Raw genomic sequence first — 26,002 nt, forward strand, 5'->3', positions numbered from 1 at the left:
GTTACCTTTTTTCTCCTAGTTTTTTTGTTTTTTTTCTATTTCTGATAAGAGACTTGGGGTCCAAGCAAAAGATCATAATTTCCCTATACATCGACTTTTTAAGATAATAAAGACGAGATATAATTATCACTCATTCAAAACACATCACCACTAGATTCATTACCAAATTTAAAACCTGATACCCATAAATAATTGTCCAAAACTTGGGTCAATGCGAAGTGACACATACTCGTGACCAATCTTGCATGAGAAGGGCCCACCGAGTGACGCGTGAGACATACGAACACCAGAGAGAGCGAGTGAAATTAGATTAAAAAAAAAAAAGTTGCTTGGAGACCAAGCTATAGAATAGGACAATTGGCTCTGCTTTCGGTACGGTACGGTAACTACCACGTGTCACTAATCTAACGTCTCAATCTGCGATGCGGAAAGCCGTTTTGGATCCACGAAACCACCTCACTAATCCCTCCTCTTCCTTTTCTTTTTACAAATTCCCAATTCTGAACACCGGTTCAACCAACCGGTTTATAAACCAAATCAAATTAAGCAGGCTATGTTATGTCAATAGTGAAATGCGTTTTGATCAAAACCGGTTAGAACACGTATCAATTTCTCTCTTGTAACAGTTATTATACTAGTCAAACTAAAAAGACACAGTAGTAAATATAGTATAAGAAGTTAATATAATCGCAAATTTAAATTAAGAAATCTCCATAAAAAGCTAAAATGACTGTGGTAGTATTTAAAACAAGGACGTTCCTCAGAAACGGCGATACTTCGTTTGCCTTTTTGACTCTTCTCTCTTTTATACTTATCTCGCTCTCTCTCTCTCTCAATTCACAATACTGTGTAAAAAAAAAAAAACTCTCTTTTTTAACTCTCTCTCTCTCTCTCTCTCTAGATGGAGAGACGAACGAGAAGAGTCAAGTTCTCAGAGCATCGTACGGTCACAACCGTAGTAGCTAAGCAGAGTGAGGACTCACCACGGCTGGTTCGTATCGCTGTTACTGACCCTTTCGCTACCGACTCATCATCTGGCGAAGACGAAGACAACGTCACGGTGGCGGCTCCAAGACCAAGAGTGAAGAGATACGTCGAGGAGATTAGGTTCTGCCAAGGCGAATCATCCTCCTCCTCCGCCTTCGCCGCCGTGACGGCGGCGAGGAAAGCTAAACTCAAGGCGGAGAAAGCCGTGGTTGATCATGATGACGTGTCTTCGTCGTCGGTGAAGCCTAAAAAGTACAGAGGCGTTAGGCAGAGGAAGTGGGGGAAATTCGCGGCGGAGATCAGAGATCCGTCGAGCCGTACTAGGGTTTGGTTAGGGACTTTTGTCACGGCGGAGGAAGCTGCTGTGGCTTACGATCGAGCCGCGATTCAAATGAGAGGACATAACGCTCTGACCAATTTCCTTACCCCTCCTCCGTCTCCATCTCCGCCGCCGCCGACGCCTCTCATCGATCTCGATACGGTTTCCGCTTGCGATTCAGGGAAAGATTCTCGCCAGACCCTCCATTCTCCGACCTCTGTTCTCAGATTTAACGCTAACGAGGAAACAGAGTACAGAACAGAGCATGAGATTGAACCGATCGAGCTATCTCCGGTGAAATCAGAACCGTGGTTCCCGGATCCGTTTCCGTTACCGGATCTATCTCTCGCCGACGACTATTTATGGGATTCCGAAACTGCCCCTGACCTTTTGTTTCTCGATGATGAAGAACTCAAAATCCAATCACCGTTGTTACCGCTAAACACAGAGTATTGGAAAAAAGAAGGGAACGAAGAATCTGAAGATTTCTCCTTCAGACTGATCGAAGAAGACTTTTCATGGGATGTGGATAATTTCTTCGACCTTCATCATCATCATCACTCTCGAGATTAAACAAAAAAATCCAAACTTTGGGAAGACGATATGTTCTCTCAACTTCTTGGGAGATTTTTTTTGTTTGGGGTGATGATGACGTGAATGTATCTTGACCGTCGGATACCTTCTTGTCTGGATGACGTGGACAGTTCAGATCAACTGAAGCGCCAAAGAAGACAAAAAAAGGAAGTTTTGTTTTTTAATTAATTTGTGGGTAAATATCTTTTGTTAAGAGACTTGAGAGAGTAAAATGTTTAGTCGTGTTTATGAAGATAACAACAGCTTCGTTATTTGGTTTCCTCTCTCTGAGATTTGTCTCAATGGTAGGAAACAGTATATAAATGTGTTTCTATGTCTCTTATTAATTTTTTTTTTAAATGTAAATTAATTTCGTATGAATTTCTCTTCTATTTTGATTATGTGATTTTGTATTAATTTTACTAAAGATGAAGAAAGTACTTTTAACATGTTTGTAATGGATTGTCTTAATCAAGCAAAAGATTAAACTAAAACTACGTAGGATAACTAAAACTACGTAGTATTTTATATGGTCAAAAGTAACCTGATGTCATCTGATTTTATCCTAATAGATCGATTTGAGTGGGTGTGTGGTGTGAAGTGAAGATTCAAGGTATCACCGAGAGACATGTTCTCGTGTCTGCTGTTGCTTTCTTCCACTTAAGTAAACAAAACCCCATTCATGTGAAGAACCAAACCATTGAATCCTATATTAACCCTACCAATTATGTCTCCACTCATCCTTGACGTTTTCGAATTCAACATAAAAAGATAACCAAGTACTACTACTACTACCCTTTTTCATATTGAATATAAGAAGATACAATAAACATGTAGTATACATTTTGCATTCTGTTCTGTCAAAACTGGTCGAGATGTACGTACGTATAGAAAGACAATAGAGTTTGGTATACATCAATTTTTAAGGACGAAGTGTGTTTGTCTTCTAATTAAATGGCTGTTTTCTGTTTTGTACCATGGTCCATCCAGTTGTTGGGACATTTGTCTATATATCTATGGTTCATGCCCGTTTTTATCAATTATATAAGAACCATTACAAGTGTATGTAGTAGAGGTATAAGGCCAACTAAGAATACATACTACTTCAAAACGAAATTGAGATCCAAGTTTTGTTTCGGTAAAGTTCTTTACACCCCGTTTACTACACACTAAAACCGGTCATTACCCATCTTAATACTGCCGGTTATTTGTATACATGAGAGCGGAAGTGACATGATTTGGCCCCTCCAAAAAGCAAAACCTAAATGGCATGATTTAAAAAAGTGGATTATCTAGACACGTGAGTATTCCAAATAAATTTAAAACTCACGACATTATCTCGTTGATCTTATTCCTTGTCTTTTTCACTCTATTTTCTTTTCTATAGTTAACACACTTTTGCCCCCACTAATTAGCAAAATATTATTTGAAATAAAATATCTCCTCACACTATATATAATAAATAAATAAATAAAAGAAAAGAAAAAAGTGTTATCACAAATAGTTTGGTCTTTTTTAAGGTCAATATTTTGACCAATTCGATATTTTCCAATCTTTTGCAGAATTTGGATCAAATTGGACCCCATATTTTAGCTTCTTGAGTGGGAAACCACTTTCATTCAGAAGCTTCATGGTCACATTCATGTTTTTTTACTCATACCTTTCTTTATACATATGGTGTAAAGAGAAAATAACAGAGACGTGTATTTTCTTATGATAGAAATGATGATGTTAGAGTTACTCTGAGTAAAAAGTACTGACCGCAACAAAAAGAGGAAGATGAGATAATAAAGCACATCAATAAAATAAAAAAAATGTACTGTAGTTGGTATTATGATATAGTAATCCATAGTGAATTTAGTATCGAATGTATGAACCTATTTTTGGCAAATTCATTTATATGTGGTTAGAGTCAATGAACATGATTTACCCCAGTAGACTTGCGTGACGTGGAATCCCAAAGAAGATGCACAAAGACAAAACTTAGAGATTCACATACATACTCTCAGAACCACTTGCAACACACATGTAAAGCATCCGAGCATTTAATGCCTGCAGCTTGGACCGACCATTTGGAAAAAAGGAACCTGATTCAAGAAAATAAAATTTCAAATTTCAGCCAATTATGTTTCAATTCAAACTGTGTGGATAATATATATTGGGATATATTTGCCCGAGAGAGACCGTTTATAAATTCTAAGCTTAAAAGTGATTAGAGGACCGTTTACGTCGAACTAGCTTGGTTAGATCAGATTCAGAACTTAAAAGTCCTAACCAAAAGCTCTTGAAAATTTGTAAATCATCCGGAACAAATATCAGACGAGGTAATAATATAAAAAGTAAAAGTAGGTCTACTACTAAGCCCATATATATAGTGCACACGAATTGGTCAAATACAAATATTGGGCCACAAGAGATTGGAGAGGGTGAAGCAAGTTGGCCACTGGCCACAAATCTAATCTGCTTCGGGTCCCAATAAGATCTTTCAACCCTCTCAAGACGCTTTTACAAAGGTTCATTCCGTTTATTCCAATCTTGTTTTTAGTTCTTTCATTCTTTTTAGGTAAAATAAAATGCAATAAAGCATGTGTCACTCTCTCTCTCTCTCTCTAGATTCATGTTTGAAATCGGGTCAATATTAAAAGACTAGCTATAAAGAATGAACAATGTTGCTAGGTTGGTCTTCTTCACTCTTTTTTGAAGTAGAAATCCTTTCTCTCAATAGCTATAATGTTAGAAAATACACCAAATTAACTAGATATATTAAGAAACTCTTAGCTTAAAAAGTCTACAGAGTAATCTACAATAACTATAATTAGAACCTTCATTTGGTATCCGAGATTAGAAAACACAATTAAACGTTTTTGTGTGGGGTGTTTTAAGTTTGGTCTCAAACCCATTTAAAACAAGTGTTCCTCCCTCCTATCACATTTTATTGACAAGTGCTCTTCTTAATGTCAGTGAGGCTTATAAATGGGCTGATTTTAACAACAAAAAGGCTTGTCCCCCCCTATATGAGGCCCATATCACAACCAACGCGGCATCAGTGATGCGCGTGGGATTTATAAAAGGCGTGTCAGGAGATAAACAACAAACAAAAAGCGTTTCTATAAAAAAAGCTTTTACATTACAGGCATGCGTTTGCTTTTTAGTGGGAGAAACGACGATTAAATTTTGAGCGATACGTATATGAGAGACGCGCATATTGTACTTGGCGAGTTGTTGTCATATTCTAGACTTTTGGCAATCTGAGGCGCGTTAGTTTGTGGTACTCAAAAAAAGTATTGTAAACTTATCAAAATAACAAAATTAGTGTGAACGTTATATGATTAATAAACAAAAAAATATAGAGAGTTCATGTAAAAGTATGGAACTATGTAAATAACAGAGACCCATGAAACGTATTAATTACAAACGAAACGGAAGTGTTACTTATGTATATCGTCGAGTTTTACACTAATCACCCTATGAAACTTTGGTAAAAACAAGAACAAAAAGAACTTTTGTAATTGGAACGTTATGTGAAGCATTAACAATAAACATAATAAATAAAAAAAGGGGTACTTCTACAATAAACGAACTTTATAAGGAACATGAAATTAATTAAAAAAATCTTTAAGGGTAAATCTAAAAAAAAAAAGAAAAAAAAAAAAAGACACATCTCTAATTTCTCTAATTTACTGAAAACACAGTAAAAGATGAAGCTCAGAAACAGTCTCCATTACAAATTAGAAAATGAGGAGGAAGATCACAAGGAGGAAGACCAGTCAGAAGAAGGAGGAAGAAGAAGAAGCATCAAGAGGATGAATGAGATAAGTCAGAAGAAGCGCAAGCACCATTAGCAAATACGCTATCCCTTGATCAATCGATGTTCCTGAAATCAATACCACAGCACCCCCATCACTCTCATTAGATTTATTCTTTTTTTCTTTTTTCTTTATTGATTAAAACTAATTTGATACAAAATTGATTAGATTCTGAATGCAAAATGTGAATATATAATAAAAACAAAAATGATAGGAGGAATCTTTTAAATATTGACATTCAGATCTGGGGAGAGAGAGAGATCGGAAAAGCTTACCGTCGCTTGTGGGAGAAGGAGCAGGAGCTAAGGATTGAGCACAGGCGAAGGGAGAGATGACGGCGAAAACGAAAGCGATTAATAAAGCCACAAGGACAACGGAGTTCTTCGTAGACGCCATCGAAAGATTTTACAGAAACTAGCTGATTAAGAACAACAAAGAGAAAGAGGGAGAGAGGAATCTGAATGAATGAAATATCCAGCAGTGGCGAGAAGAACTCCGGCGGGCGAACTAGAGAGAGATGACGAGACGAACGAGACACGGAGAAGAGAGACGGAACTAATCACGCGCTTTTATAGGACAACTATACCGGTTGTTGCCGGTTCTCTCCACTCTAGAGAAATTTGTTCATGTTAACGACACGTGTCCTTCTTTTTTTTTTCCTCTGGTTGAATTTTCCAAATTGACCTTTTTTTTTTTCTTCGTGGATGCTTCGTGTTTTCATCATCTTTTTAAATTCTTCTTTCTCAAAAGTTCAAGTCCGTCAACTTTTGGAATTGGAATTTTTTTTATTATTCGCTGATTTTTATAAAGTTTCGAAATTTCGTGTATTAGAAGATTCGATGGTGTCTAATCCTAATCGCTTACGATTTTATTATTTTATGTCTTTGTAGATTGTTAATAAGTCGAAATTGACAAGCAAATCACTAGTTTACCAGTGTAAACAAAATTAATTATGTGGCTTTATCTATCCATGAACACGTCTTTCCAAATAAATTTTGATAGTAATCAACAAGGTTAATAAGGCTTTTCCTAAATTTTACATAATCATTACGCGTTTTGAGTATATATGGGCTGGTTCTTTAGCTTTTTTATTAAAGTACAGATGTGGATTTCGTTTTTATTGTTTCAAAAAGTTAACATGTGTTTCGAAATTTTGGTCTAAAAAGAGGAATCATGCTTTAGACATACGAATACTAGTATCGGCGTTTTAAGTTTTGCCATATGTGCATCTCCCATTTGAAGTCCTTTTTTTTTCGTGTGGCTACAAATACGTCTATTAACAACACGCTTAAATTTTAATTAACAAGATAATCTAAGATAACCAAGCCGTTCTTTTTTAACTGAAGGTACAGAATTTTGTAGTAGATTTTAGTGTCGCTATCTAAACTCTGTTTCACTCTTCACATATTTCTCTCTAAATTTTGAATATGGTGCTACTAAGAAAACATGTTTTTATATAGACTATATAGTTAGCGACCAGGAAAAAGAAACATCGGAATGGGGAATAGTTAGGTAGTTATATACTATTTAGCAGTGAAGAGGGATCGGCCACCATGTGATGAGATTCGCCTTTTCAGTTCTTTTACTTTATACAAAATGGACAAAATTTTTAAATTATTTGGGATTTTTTTCGGTGGACATTGCCCTTACAGACTATTAGTAAGCCAAGTTGTGTTCCTTTATTTTTTTGTTGGTTTTTACTTTTTAGTAATGAATAAGAGGATGTAATCATGCAATGCGTTTTCTCAAATTTACTTGGCAAAAACTTATTTGAGTGAAATATATGTAACGTTACGGCTAGTAATTAATTATTGTTAATCCAACAGGGTTTTAGGTCCATCGTCAGATTTTGTGTGTTTTTTTAAAAAAAAAATCTGGTAAAGATTGTGTTTATCCCTCATCATGGTAGTATATTCGAATAAATAAGCATATAGAGAGTCACACTCACATGCACCTCAAACAAGGTCAGAGATCAATCACAGTGGATGTCGGATTGGTTAAGGTGTGCCCGTTTAAAACGAGGTTGTTTTGTCAACATTATTTATTAATTTAATTAATACTAATTCTCATCAATATCATTAGAGCTGCCTAATCACCCTACTTTTACAAGTTTAGTAGAGTAACATGCTCTCTCGAAACTAAACTCACTCTGTGGGCCCACAACTTTTTAAAAATATTTAGTGTATAATTCAATTTGCATTGGATTCCAAGAATTTGTTTTTCAAGTTGGTCAAGTTTGATTAGCTTCAAGAACGGCGTCGTATAACGGTCAAAAGATGGTGGACCAATCACATGGTTGCACCAAACCCGTCAAGTACTCAACAAAACACAATAATGAGATTTAGATTAGCATATGTACAGAGAAAACTGAAGCCATTCAACCCATTGCTTCATCAACACAACACACAACACAAGATGCTTTTTGTTATCTGAATCTTTTGACCCTAGCATCATCACACATGAAGGACATGAGTTGATCAAATGAAAGCTAAAACACCCATAAAAACAAAAACAAAAAAGATACAATTCAAGATTCTTCTAGATTCCTGCTCAACTTTACGTGCTCTCCTCCATCTAGAAAATACCCAGAAGCACACATTCATCTCATAGATTGAAACTCATCCACATCATACCACTAATCAAAGTTTACGTGCAAATACTTACTACCGCTCCTACCAAAACCCATTCATTATAAAGTAAAAACCTATGATGACCTGAAAAATCTCAGTCAAAAGTGACACATCATCATATGACTTACTCTGGTTTTCTATTTATTTATAGTCAAAAGTTTCAGAACGCCAACTTAGGATCAACAACTCCTGAAGCATTGCCTTCACCAGTCATAAGCTGTTCAGGGTCCTGTGAGAGAGAAGCAGATACAGTTATCATTTCAAGTTTGTACACAAGTGTAACTATAGATGGGAAGAGCTTATTATACCTCCATTCCCCATTTGATGTAATCTGGTGACTCACAGGCCTTGTACTCATCTACCAAACTCTCAATTATGTCCCTTGATTCATCAAACTCTGAAAGATCATTGTCCTGCCCATAACAACATGTACATTCTCATGATCATTTCACCATTTAACTGTCAAAGCTTTGAAAGTTCGCACTAAACACCAGCCAAACAAAAGCAATATATTTGAGCAGTCAACTTACAGCAAACATAGGAAACTTTCGGTAATTGTCAAGAAAAGCTTGTTTCTTCCTCAATTTATCATATTGGCTCAAACATTTGCTGAATAGGTGCCTGATACTAGTGTGGCTTGCTAACATGAGACCACTGACCTGAAATATCAAATACACCACCAAAATAAGAGTCTTTGTTGTATCTTCTAAAGCAGGAACCAGCAGCTTATGACATCACTTGTAAGGAGTACCAACTCTCATGATGATAGATAGATATATACAGAGTGGATATAAGATTACCCTATGGGCAGTTTGAACATATGGGGACTTCTTGGAAAGCGCAACCTGTTGAAAGTAAGATAGTTAAAAAGTTGTGATGCAAGTCCACGGTCAAGCCAAAAGCGATAACAAATCAGCAGACGTAATTCGGTTAGAACCTGTATGCTTGCAGGTCCCCACTCAATGAAATTAACAAGCTTTCTTTCTCGTATCCTTTGCAAACTCTCATGCACCTAGTGTCAAATAGTGAAACAACAAAGCCGATCACATCAAAAAAAGAAAGATTAAACCAATTCATCCTCCGTCATTAAGTCACAGCTAGGTAAAAGTACCTGAGTGGGATCAACTTCTCCTTGAATGATATTCAATATTGATATGTATTTTGCCTGACTAGCTTCTTTGTTTCTAGCATAAGACGAAACCATGATATTTTTTGTCTGCAAATACAATAGAATGTTAGAAGAACATCTGATTCACGTTTCCAAAATATATAGGAGAAAGCAGACAGCTAACCTGTAGAAGTCTTCTCATAACATCCAGCACAGTAGTTTTACGAATGACATTTGCCTGCCAAGATTAATTCAGTTAAGAGAGCAGGAAATCAATAAATGAAACATTGCAGGCACACTTTGGCTTTGTAAATGCCAAACATAACAGGTAGAATTCATGTTCAAGAAGAACAATAGCTTCACATAAAATTTTCTTTTGTGATTGATGGTCTAAGCTATTACACTCATTGAGAAATCTAACCTGGCGCTCAACAGTCAATGGTGTATACCCTGTCATGAGGAAGTGACACCTTGGTGTTGGGATCAAGGATGCAAGCAAGCCAACCAAGTCATTATTCATGTATCCAGGATAGCGCAGTGTTGTAGTGCTAGCAGACATCACAGTTGAGACTAGAGAATTCGTTTGAGCAAAGGTAGGATTGGTCAAATGTAAACGCTCCACAGCTATTCTTCCCAATGCAGTGTTGTCAAGGACAACAACACAATCAGCATTTAACGTAAGCCGCTTCAGGGTCAAAAGTGAGTTGTAGGGCTGGACAACAACGTCACTCGTTTCCATCTGATTGGGAAATACACTGTATGTCTGAACCAACTTCTTGCTATAACGATCATTCAGAGTCTCCAATAAATAAGAGCCCATACCTTCATGTAAAGAAACATCAGAGTGTTATTATACTCATAAAGGCTACATTCCAAATTCCACAACATCACTAATCAATTAGCAAACGTATAACAGAACAGAGACCACAGCCAAAAAGAAAAGACCTGAGCCAGTGCCGCCAGCAATAGAGTGACAAAGAACAAATCCTTCAAGGCTGTCACTACCATCAGCTTCACGATCAATCATGTCCATGATCTCTTCTTCAACACCTTTCCCTTGGTGATACCCACTGGCCCAGTTGTTACCAGCACCACCACCATGGTCAGCAACGAAGATATTCTCATGGTTATAAAGGTTACGGTAGTCACCATTCTGAATGCCATTGATGACTCTAGGCTCCAAATCAATGAGTAGAGCTCGTGGGATATAGTGTTGGTCATCCGCTTGGTAAAAAAACACATCTTTTCTATCACCTCCCTACACACACAAAATCCACAAAGCTACTCAGCACATACTATGAGGATAACAATGGTGTTCAATTCTCGATTAATAGAAATTTTAGAAACGAGTTTTGAAAGCAATCAGACTTGTAATAGACCTAAAAATCAAGTACAGAATTAGAAAAGAAAGAGAAGGGAGGGACCTGAGTAGCGAAGTCTTCGAGGATACCATCTTTACTGATGCCGTGCTCAAGGCAAAGCTGTTTCCAGAACTCCATCCCGATCTGGTTCCCGCATTGTCCAACCTGAAGCGTAATTATCTCCCTCGGCATCTCTCTCTCTGTGGTTAAAACTAGGGTTTTGAGAGGAAGAAGATGGGAGCAATGAAATGGATTTAATTAGGCTCTCTCTCTCTCTCTGGCGCGGATACCTTTTTAAAAGTCGATCAATGGATTTTTTACATAAAGCTTTTTTGCACAGCGGAGAAGATAATAATTACTACAGTACTAGTCGACTCTGACTGAACTCGGCTTAGGTTAAGGAGTGTTAATACTAAAGTAAACCATGCCTAATTAAAGCCATTAACGCTCCCAGCTAGCTGCTAACATGTTCTGATTACTCTTATTGGGCCTATCATCGGTCCATTTTTCGTATTTTCTGCAGCCCATTAAACTTTCAAGAAAGGAACAATATAGCAGGGGAGGAGGGAATAAATTTTAATACCCTTCAACTAAATATTTCTTTTCTTTTGATCCTTGAAATTGATATATGCATGAATGATAGATTGAGAAAAATAAAATAAACTCAGCCATAATTTTTTTTTTTGTCTAACTAGTTGCACTATATTTGTGCATGAATCTAAATGTAAACTCCATTCTTAATTGATAAGGCAGTATCAGTTGTCAACTCCTTCAACACAATACCTACATTCTTGCGGTTTATAAATTGTGCAGATCTAACAACTTTCAACAATGGTCTAATAGATACGCTGAGACATCAAGGTGACCCAAGATTACTACCTTATCATTCTGCATTTAGAATTCTGAGACCTCGGAACGCATTTAGAAACATGTTTGGTACCTCCTCAAGGTCCTTGTTTAATTTATGGTCCTCAAACTCAGCCATATTTGCATGAATCCTCTTCTTTACATTTCACATATTTTGTAAACTGACATGGATTGATAAATTGATTATACAAATTTTCCGTATATGTTTTTATCAAGTAATTAAATTGATAATTTAAGAAACTTTTTATTTTCAAGTAACAAATTCGTGATTTAATTGTGAATATATTTCTCCTTTTCCGGATTATTACTACATAAAACCTCTATAAATTAATAATGTTGGGACCAAGACATTTTATTAATTTATAGATATATTTCTAATAGTTTAAATTTTTTAAAAATTATGAATTGAGACAATTTTAGCGAAATAATATTAGACTTTTGGATTTTGTAAATTTTATGGTATTGGAATTAAATTTGTAATATATAGAAAACATTAGTAACAATAAATTACAAATACAATATTCAAATTCACTTATACACATAATTAACATACATAAATGCAAATTTATGAATAATAATATTAATTATTGTATTTTAATAGTCAATCAAACAACCAAAATGTAAATGATGGATATCTAGAAATTAAAAACTTTAAAACAATTAGCTATTTTTGTGACATGTTACAAAATATTTTATATCACTATAGTTTAAAAATACAATTTAACAACGGTTTTATGGATATGAGGTTTAAGAGAAACATACATTATTATATCAGCATATATATATATATATATATATATATGTAAATTTACATGATTATTAATTTATGATATTATTGGGACTATAATTTACATAGAAATTTCAAAAAAAAAAATTATCTTATTATCTTATCGAATTTTGTTATTTTTACACTGGTTTGACTTGAGACTAGCAAAATTTATTAATTTATAGAGTATTAATTTATAGAAATTTTATGTAGTGTTGACAAAACGTCAGAAACAGAAACAAATCAGTGAAATCACGCCAGCTCGGATGTTATAAGACCATACGACCAAGATAAACAAAAACTAGAGGAAGAAAACAAAAACATTAAAACACTTTACATTAAAAAAAAGACACACACACACTCACTGTCAGAAATCTACATCGAGAAACACACACATCATTCATGAAACACACCACCACAGAGAAAACGAATAATATTATGGTTGTCGAGGATGATCATAATGATCGTATACTATGGGATTGTGGAAGTCCACTCTATGATTCCTACGAGCTCGTCTCTCTTACTCACATCATCGAACGCCATTTCATGTCTATCCCTTCTCTCGCCGGCACCGGAAAAATGTTTTGTTCTTCTCGAACGCCGTCCGATCTTGGGGAAAAGTCGAATCGCGCGGCTAGCACCGTCGTGGATCTGTGCTGCTCCTCTAATTCCACGGCTAGTAAATTATTGTGGGGTGTCTTTCAGACCAAGTGGTGGAAGAAGAGGTCGAAAAACGCCGAAACCGTCGTCGATAATCACAAGAAGAAGAAGAAGAATTTGTTTTGTCGGATCCTCTCTGGGATAAGGATTCCTACAACAAGATCTGGTTCTTCGAAAATGTGATTTTCCTTTCTCTTTTCTTTTTTTGCAAGATCTTGCTCGCTCTTTCTTAAGATATAATTACTTGTTCATGTGTTAATTTGAAATTTAATCGAATAAATTGTAATGTAAAACGGGATATACATCTTTACTGATCCAGTAGTAATTGGTGGGTTTAATACCATAATATCATATATTGGAAGCTCTGAAACGTATAGGCATGTTAGAGTGAAACGTGGATCAACATGCAATCAACGTTACGTTTACGTTGGGAAATATAACGATAGAATAATACATATAGGGTTCGTTTGGCAATTGCCATTTATGCTAACTGCTAAGTGCTAACAGTACAGGAAGTGTCAGAGGAAAAAAACATGTGAGAAACTTGGTTAGAAAAACATAAGTGAATAAAAACAAAGGACAAAACATGTGAAGCAATGTGTATAAATTTCATGTTTTGACAATATTCTAACATGCAATGATGCAAATGATTGACTCAGTCAACTGTTTTGGGAACTTAGTAAATTTGTAATTTGGTCTATGGGCTATTCTTAATTATGGCCCATCTGTATGATCAAATTTTTGAACAGAATTAAAGCTTCCCGTTACAATTTACCTTTTTCTTGTTAAGTTATAGTTTTAGCCGTTACAACATGATATGCTTCCTCTATAAAAAAAAACTAGTATTAAAGCTTAAAGATCTCAACGAGCATCTTCAAAAGGTCGATTCTTTATACCAAATCGTTACAACTTATGAATTCCATTTCCATCTGTTCATCTATACAGTATATATGACGTACCATATTGTATTATCTGATGCAAATGAACAATAGTATATTTAAAACAGTGAACACTTATATTAATAACATCGAGGGGGTATTTATCGCACTACAATTCACATCGTCATAATTGAGTTCAAAGGCTGCTGAAGAAAGAAAAGAAAAATAAAAGGAATACATCACAGTGAATTCACAAGAAAGTATAGAAGTAAATATGCGAAATAGACCAACATAGGCTATTATTGCATAATCCATTACCAATTTGGTTGTCTAAAAAAAGCTGGTTTCCATGGTTCTCCATCAACTTCAGAGATCTTTTTAATGGGGCTCCACATTTTTGTAAATTTAATAGGTTTGTATTAATTACCCAAAGAAGCAATTTTGTTAATATCAAAGTAAAGGGATTAAGAATATCACATGTCTGTAAAATGCTCCACCAGAATTGCTTTTTTTTTGTTTTCTGTTTTTTTTTTTTTTTTATATGTGATTAGTACTGTACTTAGTAGTAAGTAAAGATAAGATCCAATTTCTTAAAAGTAAAAGTCAGAGAAAAACAAAAGAAAAAGAGAGTTAGAAGACAGTCAAAAGAAACACACGAGAAAATGTGGTGAAGCTTCTTCGATGGGGGTGGGTCTCTCGTTTGGTGTGGCACTGGGTTCCACCTTAACATACACATGGACCACTTTTAACTTAACGTTCGTCTTCTTCTTTGACCTTTTTTTTTTTTTTTTCTGATTTACGAATAATTCCTCTCTTTTCTTTTTTTGTTTAAGTTTGCCATGTATCTCATATATATATATATTTTTTTTTTGTTTTCTTGTAATTTATGAATGCTATATTAATCTTTTTAGTCTGTCACATCTTTTAACAAAGGCCAAAACCCTGCTTTTCCTTTTTTTACATCAGTGGTCGCTCGCTGACATATATAGAAGCTATAAAGAAAAGCTATTATTACTATTATGTAAGTAAGTATATATGGTTGTTATAAAAAGTAAAAGCAAAAAAGCAAAAGTTTTTTTAAATTCCCCCACTCTCAAACTTTCTTTGTAATTTGGTAAATTCTTGATTTTGGTGCTGTTGTTGGTCTTTTTATCCATAATGATAATAACCCACTAAAATAATAAGATAATGAACCATGTAACAAAATATAACCAAAACAAACCATTTTGTATTATATTTTTCAAACAATAAGTCCACGTCAGCATAAACGCTAAAATAACGTAAGAGAATCAGACGGAACTGAGAGTGTCGCCGTTAGCAAAAAAAATAAAAATAATACGGAGTTTTGATATACGAATCTGACCACTGTGGTTGGTTGCGTCACAGCTCACTCGGATCAGAGAGGGAACCATAATGAAAACAACCCAACTACTGTACTAATAAGTAGTAAACGCTCACTGTAAAAAACGCCGACGTTTTCAATAAATGTAAGTTTGGGTAAAAAAAATGTAAATACGGCGTCGTTTCTTTTCCAAGAGATGTTATTTTTTTTTCCTTCTTCATTTAGCGTATCTGTGCCGTGTGAAAAGGAGCGAAATATTGGCAGAGAAACAAAAGCATAAAACACAAGACCAGAGATTTTCTCCCAACAAAAGACCAAACTTCGAACTCAACGAGAGAGAAAGAGAGAAGTATTAAACCAAAACTATATACATAAACTAGAGAGAGAGAAAGAGACATATATTTCACTTCTTCCGGTTTGGTTTTGGTTTTCCCAAGAAAATCAAGAAGGGATCGAGTAGCAGAAGCCTAAACCCAATCAAGAAACATAGCTCTGAGCCTCAAAGGTTCAGTTTTTTTTTTTCTCTCTCTCACTCTTTTTTCTAAATCTGTTCCCTTTACTTTTGAAGTCGTTCTATTTCTCTGGGTTGGTCTTCTTCTCTTTCTGATTTCTGTGTTATAATTTTTTCTTTTATCAGACTCGTTTTCTGGGTTCGTTTAATTTCATAAATAATAATAAATGACCGAGTCTACCAAAGTAAGGCTAGTTCGTTGCCCCAAGTGCGAGAATCTCTTATCAGAGCCTGAAGATTCCCCCTTTTTCCAGTGCGGTGGCTGCTTCACCGTTCTTCGTGGTATGTTAATGTTATGCTCTCTCTTTTAATGCTTTTTGGTAGAATGAGTGTAGAGACTTTAATTCTTGATTTTGTTGGTTTATTATATTAGCTTCTGATCTGGTTTTTGGTTGATTCGAATTATTAAGTGGCTTCTTTCTTTATTTGCTTTACTCTGAACGAGACTTTGTTTTCTTTCACATACAGCCAAAATCAAGGAGCGTGAAGCTGAAGCAGATTCTGTTTCAGACAAGTCCGTGGAACATGGAGCCAAAAAACCAGTTTCAGTTAACTCCACTAGTTCCCCTGAGGAGAAAGCCATTGTGGATTCTAGTGATGAAACTTCATCTGACTCTGATGTTGTTCCATCTTCTTTGAGACACCAGCAAAATGTTCCAGTACTTGCTGTTGAGACTGATCATCCTTGTTGTTCGAAAGGAGAAGGTGACAGATCTAGTATACTAGTGGATAAAAAAGATGACCCCAAATCTCAATCAGGGAGACAAGACTCGGGTTTGGATCAGTTTAGGAAAAGAACAACCAAGAGATGTGATTCTGATAGTGTCGTCATCAATAGATTATCCACCACTTCAAAGTACCCTTGTGATGAAGGCCCTTCTTCTTCTTCAGCCAACAACTACTTTCCAGATTCAGTCCGTGAGTTCCAGAAACATTTGAAAGATCAGAGCAATGAAGCAATCGAACAAGACCGAGCTGGTCTTCTGAGACAGTTGGAAAAGCTCAAAGAACAGCTTGTTCAGTCTTGCAATGTGCCTGGTGAGAAACCTAAAGAATCTTTGTCTTCCACAGGGTTGTTGAACAAGGGGCCTCCTATGAGGTTTCACAGTTTGGGTAATCACGCTGTTGGAGGTCCTTCTTATTACCATCAACATACCGAACCGCAATTTCCTTACAACAACAATAGTGAAGCCCCTCATAGTCTGATGCATCCCTCTTTTGGAGACCCTCACAGGTTCCAGATGCATGGAAGAGGTCCTCATCCGCTGCAACCATCTCATCCTTACTACTCGGGACAATATGTTGGTAATAATAACAACAGTCATGATCTTTTTGACGCATACCCACAGCAAAACAACGGGCCTTTTCATAACTCATCTTGCTCTTGTTACCACTGTTATGAGAATAAATACTGGCGAGGTTCAGCACCGGTGATCCCTGATGCACCCTATAACGCCGGTTTTTATCCTCATGAGAACGTTATGGGTTTTGCTCCACCGCATAATCCTAGAACTTACGCTTCTCGTGGTCTACAACAGCCTCATGGCAGATGGCCTAGTAACTTCACTGATACTCAAATGGACTCTCTTTCACGGATACGTCCACCTAGAGTTGTGTTACCAGGCGGCTCTCGTCATATCCGTCCTTTGGCTGGTGGTGCTCCATTTATAACTTGTCAAAACTGCTTCGAGCTTCTACAATTGCCAAAGAAACCAGAGGCTGGTGGTACAAAGAAACAGCAGAAAGTGAGATGCGGAGCTTGCTCATGTTTGATAGATTTATCTGTTGTTAATAACAAATTCGTTCTGTCAACAAACACAGCTTCAACAAGACAAGGAGAAGCTCGTGTAGCTGCTGATTACACTTCCGATGACTATGATCTTCTCGGTTATGTGTTTCATTCGTTGGATGATGAACCAAGAGATCTTCCTGGATTGATTTCAGACAAGTCGTCTACAGATATGCAACATGTTCATTCTCATTCCGCTAGTCTTTCCGAGGGGGAGCTAAGCTCAGACAGTCTAACAGCTAAGCCACTAGCTCAAGCTCAAGATTCTCCTCTTCACGATAACTACGTTGATTACTCATCGATCAATCACGACCGGTCTGGAGCAGGCAGCCGTAGCTCTCGTTCAGAACACGACAGGGTCACACAGAGCAAGACGACGGCTATGAGACAAAACTCCATGAAAGAGGTTTCACTTGCAAGTGAGATGGAAGTTAACTTCAACGATTACTCTCAGAATCATAACAACAGTGGAGTATCTAAAGATCAGCAGCAAAGAGCCAAGAAGAGCGGATTCGCGAGCATTGTGAAGAAAAGCTTCAAGGATCTGACAAAATCTATTAATAATAATGATGAAGGGAACAAAAGCAATGTTTCTATAAATGGACATCTTTTAACAGAACGTCTGCTGAGAAAAGCAGAGAAGCAAGCCGGAGCCATTCAGCCAGGAAACTACTGGTAAAATATTGTTGAGTTTTTTTAGATGCCATGAATCATCTTCTTCATGACTCTTTTTGTTGTTGATGAGTTTTGGGGACATTTCTAGGTATGATTACAGAGCTGGATTCTGGGGAGTAATGGGAGGTCCAGGTCTTGGAATATTACCGGTAAATAATTGCATGCATTTTTTATATTGCTTCATGTCACAGTTAACAAGTTATGAAAAGTAAAAATCATCTGTTTTGTTTGCAGCCATTCATAGAAGAGATGAATTACACAATGCCAGAGAACTGCTCAGGTGGAACAACGGGAGTGTTTGTAAACGGAAGAGAGCTTCACCGTAAAGATTTGGACTTGCTTGCGGGTAGAGGACTTCCTCCAGACAGAGATAGATCCTACATTGTTGACATTACGGGTAGAGTCATAGATGAAGACACCGGTGAAGAGCTCGATTGCCTCGGGAAACTTGCCCCAACGTAAGACATCTTTTTTTTTTATTACATCACACTATTTAATTTGTTGTTGCTTCACAAGAAAATTTACACGTGATCTGGTTGGTTTGCTGTTGATGGTCCTCCAGAATTGAGAAATTGAAACGTGGGTTTGGGATGAGACTTCCAAAAAGAGCAACGTGAAGGAAGAAGATAAGAGGAGAGAGATGTATTTAAACTGAATGAATATCTTTGTTTATTCATACTGTACTCCGAAAATTTTAGAGAGCTTTATGTATGTATTTATTTAGAAAAATTGGTATATTTTCTTCCAAGGGTTTTTAATTTTTAATTTTAATTATGGACTATTCCAATCAAAATTTGCTATTACGGACTCAGCTGCCGGGATTATACCCAACTAATAGTACTTATTTAGTCGGTCTCATCTCACAGTCTGGCAGGACTAAAATATAACACTAATAAGTATGGAAAGTTTACTCGATGACTATATATACAACGTTGATTTCATTTTATAGTTGTGGTGGGTTCCGTGATAAGATTTATGAAAAAGAAGGAAGGAAATAGCTAACTCCTATTGACCAAGCCATGCACAAAACATGTTTAATGAAACAAAGTGGAGGTGATTTTATAAGTTGCTCATGCCACTCATATACAAACATATATATGGAACCATATGCAATATTTAAAAGCTGTAGTAACCCTTCCCGATATGTTTCACTCTAGTACACTCCAAAAAAGAAAAAATAGAAAGTTAAGTAGCTATAACACAGAGGCGAGCGAGGATTCCCAATATATATGCAACGCACTACTCACCATCTAGACGACAAAAAAAGAAAAAAGCCATAACATTTTTTTCCCAGCCCTCTCTCTCGCTCTCCCTCTCCGAACTCCAACATGTAAGAAATAAGAATCTTTTTTTGTTTTTTGTTTTGTTTATTGTTAAAAATGTCAATTTTCCATGATCTCTCTCTCTTTCTTCCCAATTTATTATTCGTCTTCTCAAGTTCTTCCCTTGTCGTGTTTTTGTTCTCTCTAGGTTTCTCTAGATCTTTTCCCTTTTCTTTCTCTCGGTCCATTCTGTTTTCTCTTTCCTCTTCTATCTCTCTTCACTTCTTTCTCTCTTTTGCCCTAACATATAATTTTGTTTAATTTTATACTAATTAAGTTTAATTTTAAATTTGTAAGATGATGATGAGACTTTTTGGAGAACAGCTGATCAAGCGTAAGTTTTTTCTTTGATTTTTATTTTCTTGTTCGTATATTTTAGTCGGTCTCATCTCAGAACTAAAATATAACACTAAGTTTGAAAAGTTTGTTCGATGACTATATATACAACGTTGATTTCATTTTATAGTTGTGGTGGGTTCCGTGATAAGATTTATAAAAAAGAAGGAAGGAAATAGCTAACTCCTATTGACCAAGCCATGCACAAAACATGTTTAATGAAACAAAGTGGAGGTGATTTTATAAGTTGCTCATGCCACTCATATACACACATATATATGGAACCATATGCAATATTTAAAAGCTGTAGTAACCCTAACGAGCGAGGGTTCCCAATTTATGCAACACATCACTCAAAAAGAAGCCATCCTCGTCTAGACGACAAAAAACAGAAAAAAAAGAAGTCATCCTCGTCTCTATAAAATTTTGTTCCCAGCCCTCTCTCTCTCCCTCTCCAAACTCCAACATGTAAGAATTAAGAATCTTTTTTTTTTTTTGTTAAAAATATCAATCTTCCATGATGTCTCTCTTTCTTCACAATTTCATCTTCTTCTTCTCAAGAAGTCAAGATCTTCCCTTGTCGTGTTTTCGTTCTCTCTAGGTCTCTCTCGGTCTCTTCCATTTTCTCTAGATCTCTTCCATTTTCTCTCTAGATAGATTGAACAGTATGAGATGATAAAAGCAGAAATGACTCTATTGAGTTTTCAGTAAAATATTCGAATTAAAATATTTAATATATCGAAATATATATTTATTTTCAAAAAAATTTCTTGAATGAAAAAAATTAAAGAATTATTAGTGAATTGTATATATATTGAAAACTAATATTATCTGAAATTTTACTAAACATAAATCCAAAAAGAATAATTTTAACACTAGATATTTTAATTATTACTTAAGGGCATATTTTATTTATTTTAGAATTTTAATTTTTTAGTTATTGATTAATATTATATATAATAAATTAAATCATCATTTTCTAAAAAAATTTAGCAAAATTTTGAATATCTAGTTTACACAATGTTTTAGAAATAATTTTGTCAAATGAATTAATTTAGTTATATTATATATATTTTTAATTAAAGATAAAATAGTCATTTTGTGCAATATATAAGGTACATTTCAAATATTTAAAAAATTTAGTATATATTTCAAATTTCCTACTAAAATTAAGGAATGTATTCAAAATTTTCCATTCAGTTAGGGACATTTTTAAGAATATACTAAATTTTTAAAGAAATTTGAAAATTACACTCTATATTATAATTATTTGAAAACTACACATTGAAATGAAAATGGACAGATATACCCTTTTTATCAAAAAATTATTTTAACAATTAAATAAAAATAAAAAACAATAAAACTAAATTTAAATTTAAAATAATTCAAATTTAAAGATAAATTACTTTTTAAAATTTTTAAATTCGGAATAAATTATTAATAAATATAAATTATAACAAAATATATTTATTGCATTTTAAATAATGATTAAATAAATCAATTTTTATCTTAAAATTGTGAATAAAGAAAAAGAATTTTAATATTTTTGTTGATATTATTTTGATTTAAATTTATTTTTTAGAATTATTTTAATCATTGTTGATTTATTTATAATATCGACTTTTTGAACAATTATTTGTTTTTTTACTTCTATTAACTTAATTATCTTTGTCATTGACTTATATTAGAACAGTTGACCCCTAGTGGATTTATAACATAGTCGATTTTTTAACTGTTGACATATTTTTTTTGTTCATCGATTTATTATTTTTCCTGTTTATTTGTTTATTCATTGTTAATTTATTATATTCTACATTGATTTATTAATAAGGTCGATATTTTGAATGGTTGACTTAAGTTTAATTTTTGTCGACTTATTTATTTTTCCATCTATTTATTTTAAAATTGTTGACTTTTTTTTGTTTGATTGTTTTTTTACATAGTCGACTTTTGATGATGTTGACTTATTTGTTTTGTTTGAGGACTTATATTTTTTCATGTCGATTTGTTTGGTTTTAGTAGACTTATTTCATTTTAAGTTGACTTATTAATGTGATTGACTTTTTGAACTGTCGACTTATATTTTATTCTTTCTGATTTATGTTTTTTCTTTGCTGACTTATATTAAAAAAGTCGATTTAGTTTTTTGTTAATTGATTTGTTACATAATCGATTTTTTTGAACTGTTGATTTTTTTTCTAAATGCTCATAATTTTTTATTATTTTATTAAACTTAATAATTTTCCGAATAAATTAAAATATATAATTATTTTTCAAAAAAAATTATTAAATGAAAAAATTTAAAGAATTATTAGTGAATTATATATTTATTTAAAACTAATATTATCTAAAAAAATTTACTAAACATCAATGGAAAAAGAATAATTCTAACTAATTTTTTATTGTAATTTTTATATAATAATGATTTTGTCTAAACTGTGATTTTTTTTTTTTGTATTGTTTATGTTTTATAAAACCACATTTTTATTTCTTTATCTGAATTTTAATTTTCTTTTTTGATTAATATTTTCCATAATAAACTACTTCATCATTATCTAAATTTTTTCATTATCTAATTTTATAAACAGTGATTTTTTCAAATAATTGTCTAACATAAATTAATTTAATTATTTTGTGTTTATCTTTTTAATGTTTAATTAATTATTAATTATGGGCATATTTTATTTATTTTATCTTAATTTATTTTTTTAGTTATTGATTAATATTAATTTATATATAATAAATTAATTCATCATTTAAAAAAAAAATTTAGCAAAATTCTGAATATCTCACTATGTTTTTAAAAATAATTTTTTCAATTGAATTAATTTAATTATATTTTATTTAGTTTTAATTATTTTGTAATTGAGGATAAAATAGTCATTCAGATCAATAGATAAAATACATTTCAAAGACTTAAAAAATTTAGTATAGGTTTCAAATTTTCTATTAAGTTTAAGATATATATTCAAATTTTTTCATTCAGTTATAACTAAAATAGCTTTACGATCCTATGGTTTGAGGAAGAAGCAAAGAAATCTACTGTTACAAAATCAGAGCTACTTAGATTACATCAAAGACCAATCATAACTTAAATCGAGAATATTTTTCAAAGAAGAGAAACACGAATCATCGGTCGGTGAATTTGCAACAGAAGCAGATATCAACTCGTTGGTGATTCCAGATTCTGATGTTGTTGTAGGAGAAAAATTCTCCATCAGATTTTTCCAGCCAGTAGTGTTCTCAGTCTCGGGATTTGAAAATGAAAACGTTCTGAAAATCTCCTTCTTGTTTTCCAAGTCATCGAGACTTAACATCAATTCTTCAGATTTCATATGTTTGCTTATATCTTCGGGTTGCTCTGTAACATGATGTAGCTTAGGTACTATGTTTCGTTCTTCTTCTTTAAACAAAGAAACAGAGTGTTTGGTGGTTGATAGTAAATTGCCGTTACATGTGTGACCCTCTAAGTACTTGACTTCGTAACACGAAGGGTCTGCATCTGATTTTTGTACTTGCTTCACCGCTAAACACCCTCGTGTGAATCGATGTGTACATCTATAATATCCTCTGTATTATAAACAAAACAAAGTAAATTAATTTTCAAAATTTGGCAATGTCCACACAAAATCAAACATTATATTATTAAAAATATTGTAATGCTTAGAAAGATATGATTGTAATGATATATAATGATAAACCTAGGGTTCTTGGATCCGTGAATATCTTTCTGACCATATTTTCTCCAGCAAAAACCATCATCAAGTTGAGAAGTTCCTTCTTGTTCTCTTCCAACACAAACCTTAACTTTCTTGGACGTCTTCTTATCCGAGGTTCTTCTGCAGATCAAGAATTAATAAACAAGAAAAGACAATCAGACGACAAGTGTCCTAAAACACAAATTATAATCTCTCATTAGTTACTTTTACCTCTTCTTGTTGTTACTCGGATCCATTCTCTTGGTCTCGGGGCTTCTCTTAAGAGTTTTCTGATCAAGACTCATCATAACTATTGAATTTTCGTAAGAACGGAGGATTCCAGAGATCAAACGCATGTTTGATTCTTTAGAAGAAGGGTTTTTCAAATTGTTCATCAACCGATTCACTAACTCTTTCCCTTGCTCCAGCTCTTTAATCACACGTTTTTCTTCCATCAGCGTCTCTTCCTTCATTTTCATATTAGAGAAGCTTTGGTGAATTTGATGAGATATGAGCTTTGTCATATATATAATATGATGTGTGTCTCTGATTTTATTGTGTTTGTTTGTTTATTTATTTTTTAATCGTAAAAGCTTAGGCAAGAAGGTGTGTGGAAAAGAAAAAGAAGTTGGAAAGAAATTGACAAAAGGGCAAAGACAAATGCCAATCTAAAATATAACATTTGTGATTGCCTAAAAAGTATATGAAGAATTAAAGTCTTTTATATAGATTAGGTTTCTCGTTCACACGATGGATTGATAGTGACGTACGTGTTCATATGTTATTGGCGATAAAGTGATATAACTAACGTTGTGATGATGATGTTTTGACCCATAGTGTCATGTGATCTAGAATCCTTTTACTATAAAACCTTTTTAATGGTATACCATAAATGTTCGATGAGGACTAATGATATCATCTATTCTTGTATTAATCTACGGAATATATATACTTATACTACCTTATTCTTATTTAAATTGTTGTTACCTGTTAGTGACCGAGTGCTTAGGTGCTGCTAATCAGTGCGGGTGGAGCTTAATTAACTATGGTAGAAATTGATTGTAGCATAGTTTAAACTTTAAAGATAGAAAGATCTTATATAAAATAAGTAAAATGTCTAAGAAATGACATTGGCGTGCACAAGACTTTTCTTTGTCAATGATACAAAAAAAAGATAATCATGCTTTAATGTTTAATGCGTAAAAAACTATTTTACACTCTGATATATATCGGTCGATACTCAATACGCGTTTGCACTAAAAACATCCATCATCCATGGGAAACTTTTGACCTCTATAGATCATAAGCTGTTTAGAAAATTAGAGTATCAAGTATAACTGGATCATACGTTGATAAGCTTGTAGATTCAATTATTTAACGTTCTACGTACAATATGTGATGGGGACTATTTTAGCAACGATTACGCTTTCAAAACTAAAAGAACTTGTATCATCTTGTGACTCGTGTACATAGAATTTTCAGACTAATCCATATATGTGTCGTATACAATTATATATGTGTCGTTCAATTAAAAGGCTTTATCCCTAACTCATACCCTCGAACAAAGTTAAAGCCTTTGTGATAAAGTATATAACACGGCAGTGATATATATATATATACCAGAATGTATAATGATGTAGTTTTTTCTTGTTCATTTTATAGATATGATTTATGGAAAATAAGGAAGTTTCGGCGAAGACGAAGTTATTTAAAATTTAGTGCGCGTAGAAAATGACATGATGAACTTGCTTCTTTCTCTTTTGTAGACTGGTAGTTAAAAAAAAAAAAAAGGAAGGAGCCGCGTAGGTCATAATGCAATTGTCTCGTTCTCTTTATCGATTTTGTTATGCTTCTTATTGGCCTATTCCAAATCCCATGGTATTGCCAATTTCGTATTATTAACATAAATTTCTAATAATCCAACGTTTGTTATACTCTAAGGAATTGTTATATGATATGCTTGAGTATTATAGATTGTTATAAAATCCTTTCATTTCCAAAAAAATAACAAAAAGATTGTCCATACAAGATCTATCCTAGTAGCGTACGTTGAACCGAAAGAGTACGTAGATACTAAATCCATCATAATGCATGTAGAACCTAGATCGTAACTCGCTAATCCGAATCCTAACCAGTTTCGATGTAGACTCTAATAAAAAATTTTACATAACTTTCATAATCGTAATTTGTATATAATGAATGAATCATTGATATTCAAAGGTTCTCAAAGGTTCTAAAGCGGGGTCACGCACGGTAAATGGAGTAACCCAACAAATGGAGTAACCCAAGTGGGGAAACATCATCGTATGTTCATTATTAGTTTCGTCCTTATCTAATAAAGTCGGATCAGACTTTTCAGTGTCATTTAATTTTT

The 26,002-nt window shown here is 33.9% G+C and overlaps 6 protein-coding genes across 8 annotated transcripts; 3 read left to right on the forward strand and 3 right to left on the reverse strand.

The window, feature by feature from the left end:
- LOC104788463 (ethylene-responsive transcription factor CRF6-like) lies at positions 723-2,280 on the forward strand. The gene has a single exon (XM_010514218.2). The coding sequence runs from the start codon at positions 902-904 to the stop codon at positions 1,877-1,879; it is 978 nt and encodes a 325-aa protein (XP_010512520.1). The 5' UTR covers positions 723-901; the 3' UTR covers positions 1,880-2,280.
- Positions 5,363-6,239, reverse strand: LOC104788464 (arabinogalactan peptide 20-like). Its single transcript, XM_010514219.2, has 2 exons — positions 5,961-6,239; positions 5,363-5,753 (listed from the first exon to the last, which is right to left on the reverse strand). Exons 1-2 carry the CDS (start codon positions 6,079-6,081, stop codon positions 5,647-5,649), a joined length of 228 nt encoding a protein of 75 aa, XP_010512521.1. The 5' UTR covers positions 6,082-6,239; the 3' UTR covers positions 5,363-5,646.
- LOC104788465 (tubulin gamma-1 chain) lies at positions 8,011-11,145 on the reverse strand. 3 transcript variants are annotated; one of them, XM_010514222.2, is made up of 11 exons: positions 10,848-11,145; positions 10,369-10,681; positions 9,845-10,245; positions 9,608-9,661; positions 9,427-9,531; positions 9,253-9,327; positions 9,116-9,160; positions 8,846-8,974; positions 8,624-8,728; positions 8,444-8,544; positions 8,011-8,259 (listed from the first exon to the last, which is right to left on the reverse strand). In XM_010514222.2, the coding sequence occupies exons 1-10, from the start codon at positions 10,974-10,976 to the stop codon at positions 8,476-8,478; spliced, it is 1,425 nt and encodes a 474-aa protein (XP_010512524.1). In that variant the 5' UTR covers positions 10,977-11,145; the 3' UTR covers positions 8,011-8,259; positions 8,444-8,475. The 3 variants fall into 3 exon arrangements, with proteins under 3 accessions (XP_010512524.1, XP_010512523.1, XP_010512522.1); XM_010514221.2 differs by having other exon boundaries at positions 8,011-8,357; XM_010514220.2 differs by having other exon boundaries at positions 8,011-8,544; positions 10,848-11,144.
- Positions 12,765-13,425, forward strand: LOC104788466. Its single transcript, XM_010514224.1, has one exon. It carries the CDS (start codon positions 12,820-12,822, stop codon positions 13,258-13,260), a length of 441 nt encoding a protein of 146 aa, XP_010512526.1. The 5' UTR covers positions 12,765-12,819; the 3' UTR covers positions 13,261-13,425.
- LOC104788467 (protein ENHANCED DISEASE RESISTANCE 4-like) lies at positions 15,531-19,053 on the forward strand. Its single transcript, XM_010514225.2, has 6 exons — positions 15,531-15,802; positions 15,935-16,090; positions 16,277-18,272; positions 18,361-18,421; positions 18,507-18,730; positions 18,835-19,053. The coding sequence occupies exons 2-6, from the start codon at positions 15,976-15,978 to the stop codon at positions 18,887-18,889; spliced, it is 2,451 nt and encodes an 816-aa protein (XP_010512527.1). The 5' UTR covers positions 15,531-15,802; positions 15,935-15,975; the 3' UTR covers positions 18,890-19,053.
- LOC104788468 (probable WRKY transcription factor 46) lies at positions 22,864-24,160 on the reverse strand. The gene is made up of 3 exons (XM_010514226.2): positions 23,860-24,160; positions 23,632-23,769; positions 22,864-23,500 (listed from the first exon to the last, which is right to left on the reverse strand). Exons 1-3 carry the CDS (start codon positions 24,150-24,152, stop codon positions 22,999-23,001), a joined length of 933 nt encoding a protein of 310 aa, XP_010512528.1. The 5' UTR covers positions 24,153-24,160; the 3' UTR covers positions 22,864-22,998.

The sequence above is a fragment of the Camelina sativa genome, chromosome 5 (genome assembly GCF_000633955.1).
Source record: "Camelina sativa cultivar DH55 chromosome 5, Cs, whole genome shotgun sequence".
Lineage (NCBI taxonomy): Eukaryota > Viridiplantae > Streptophyta > Magnoliopsida > Brassicales > Brassicaceae > Camelina > Camelina sativa.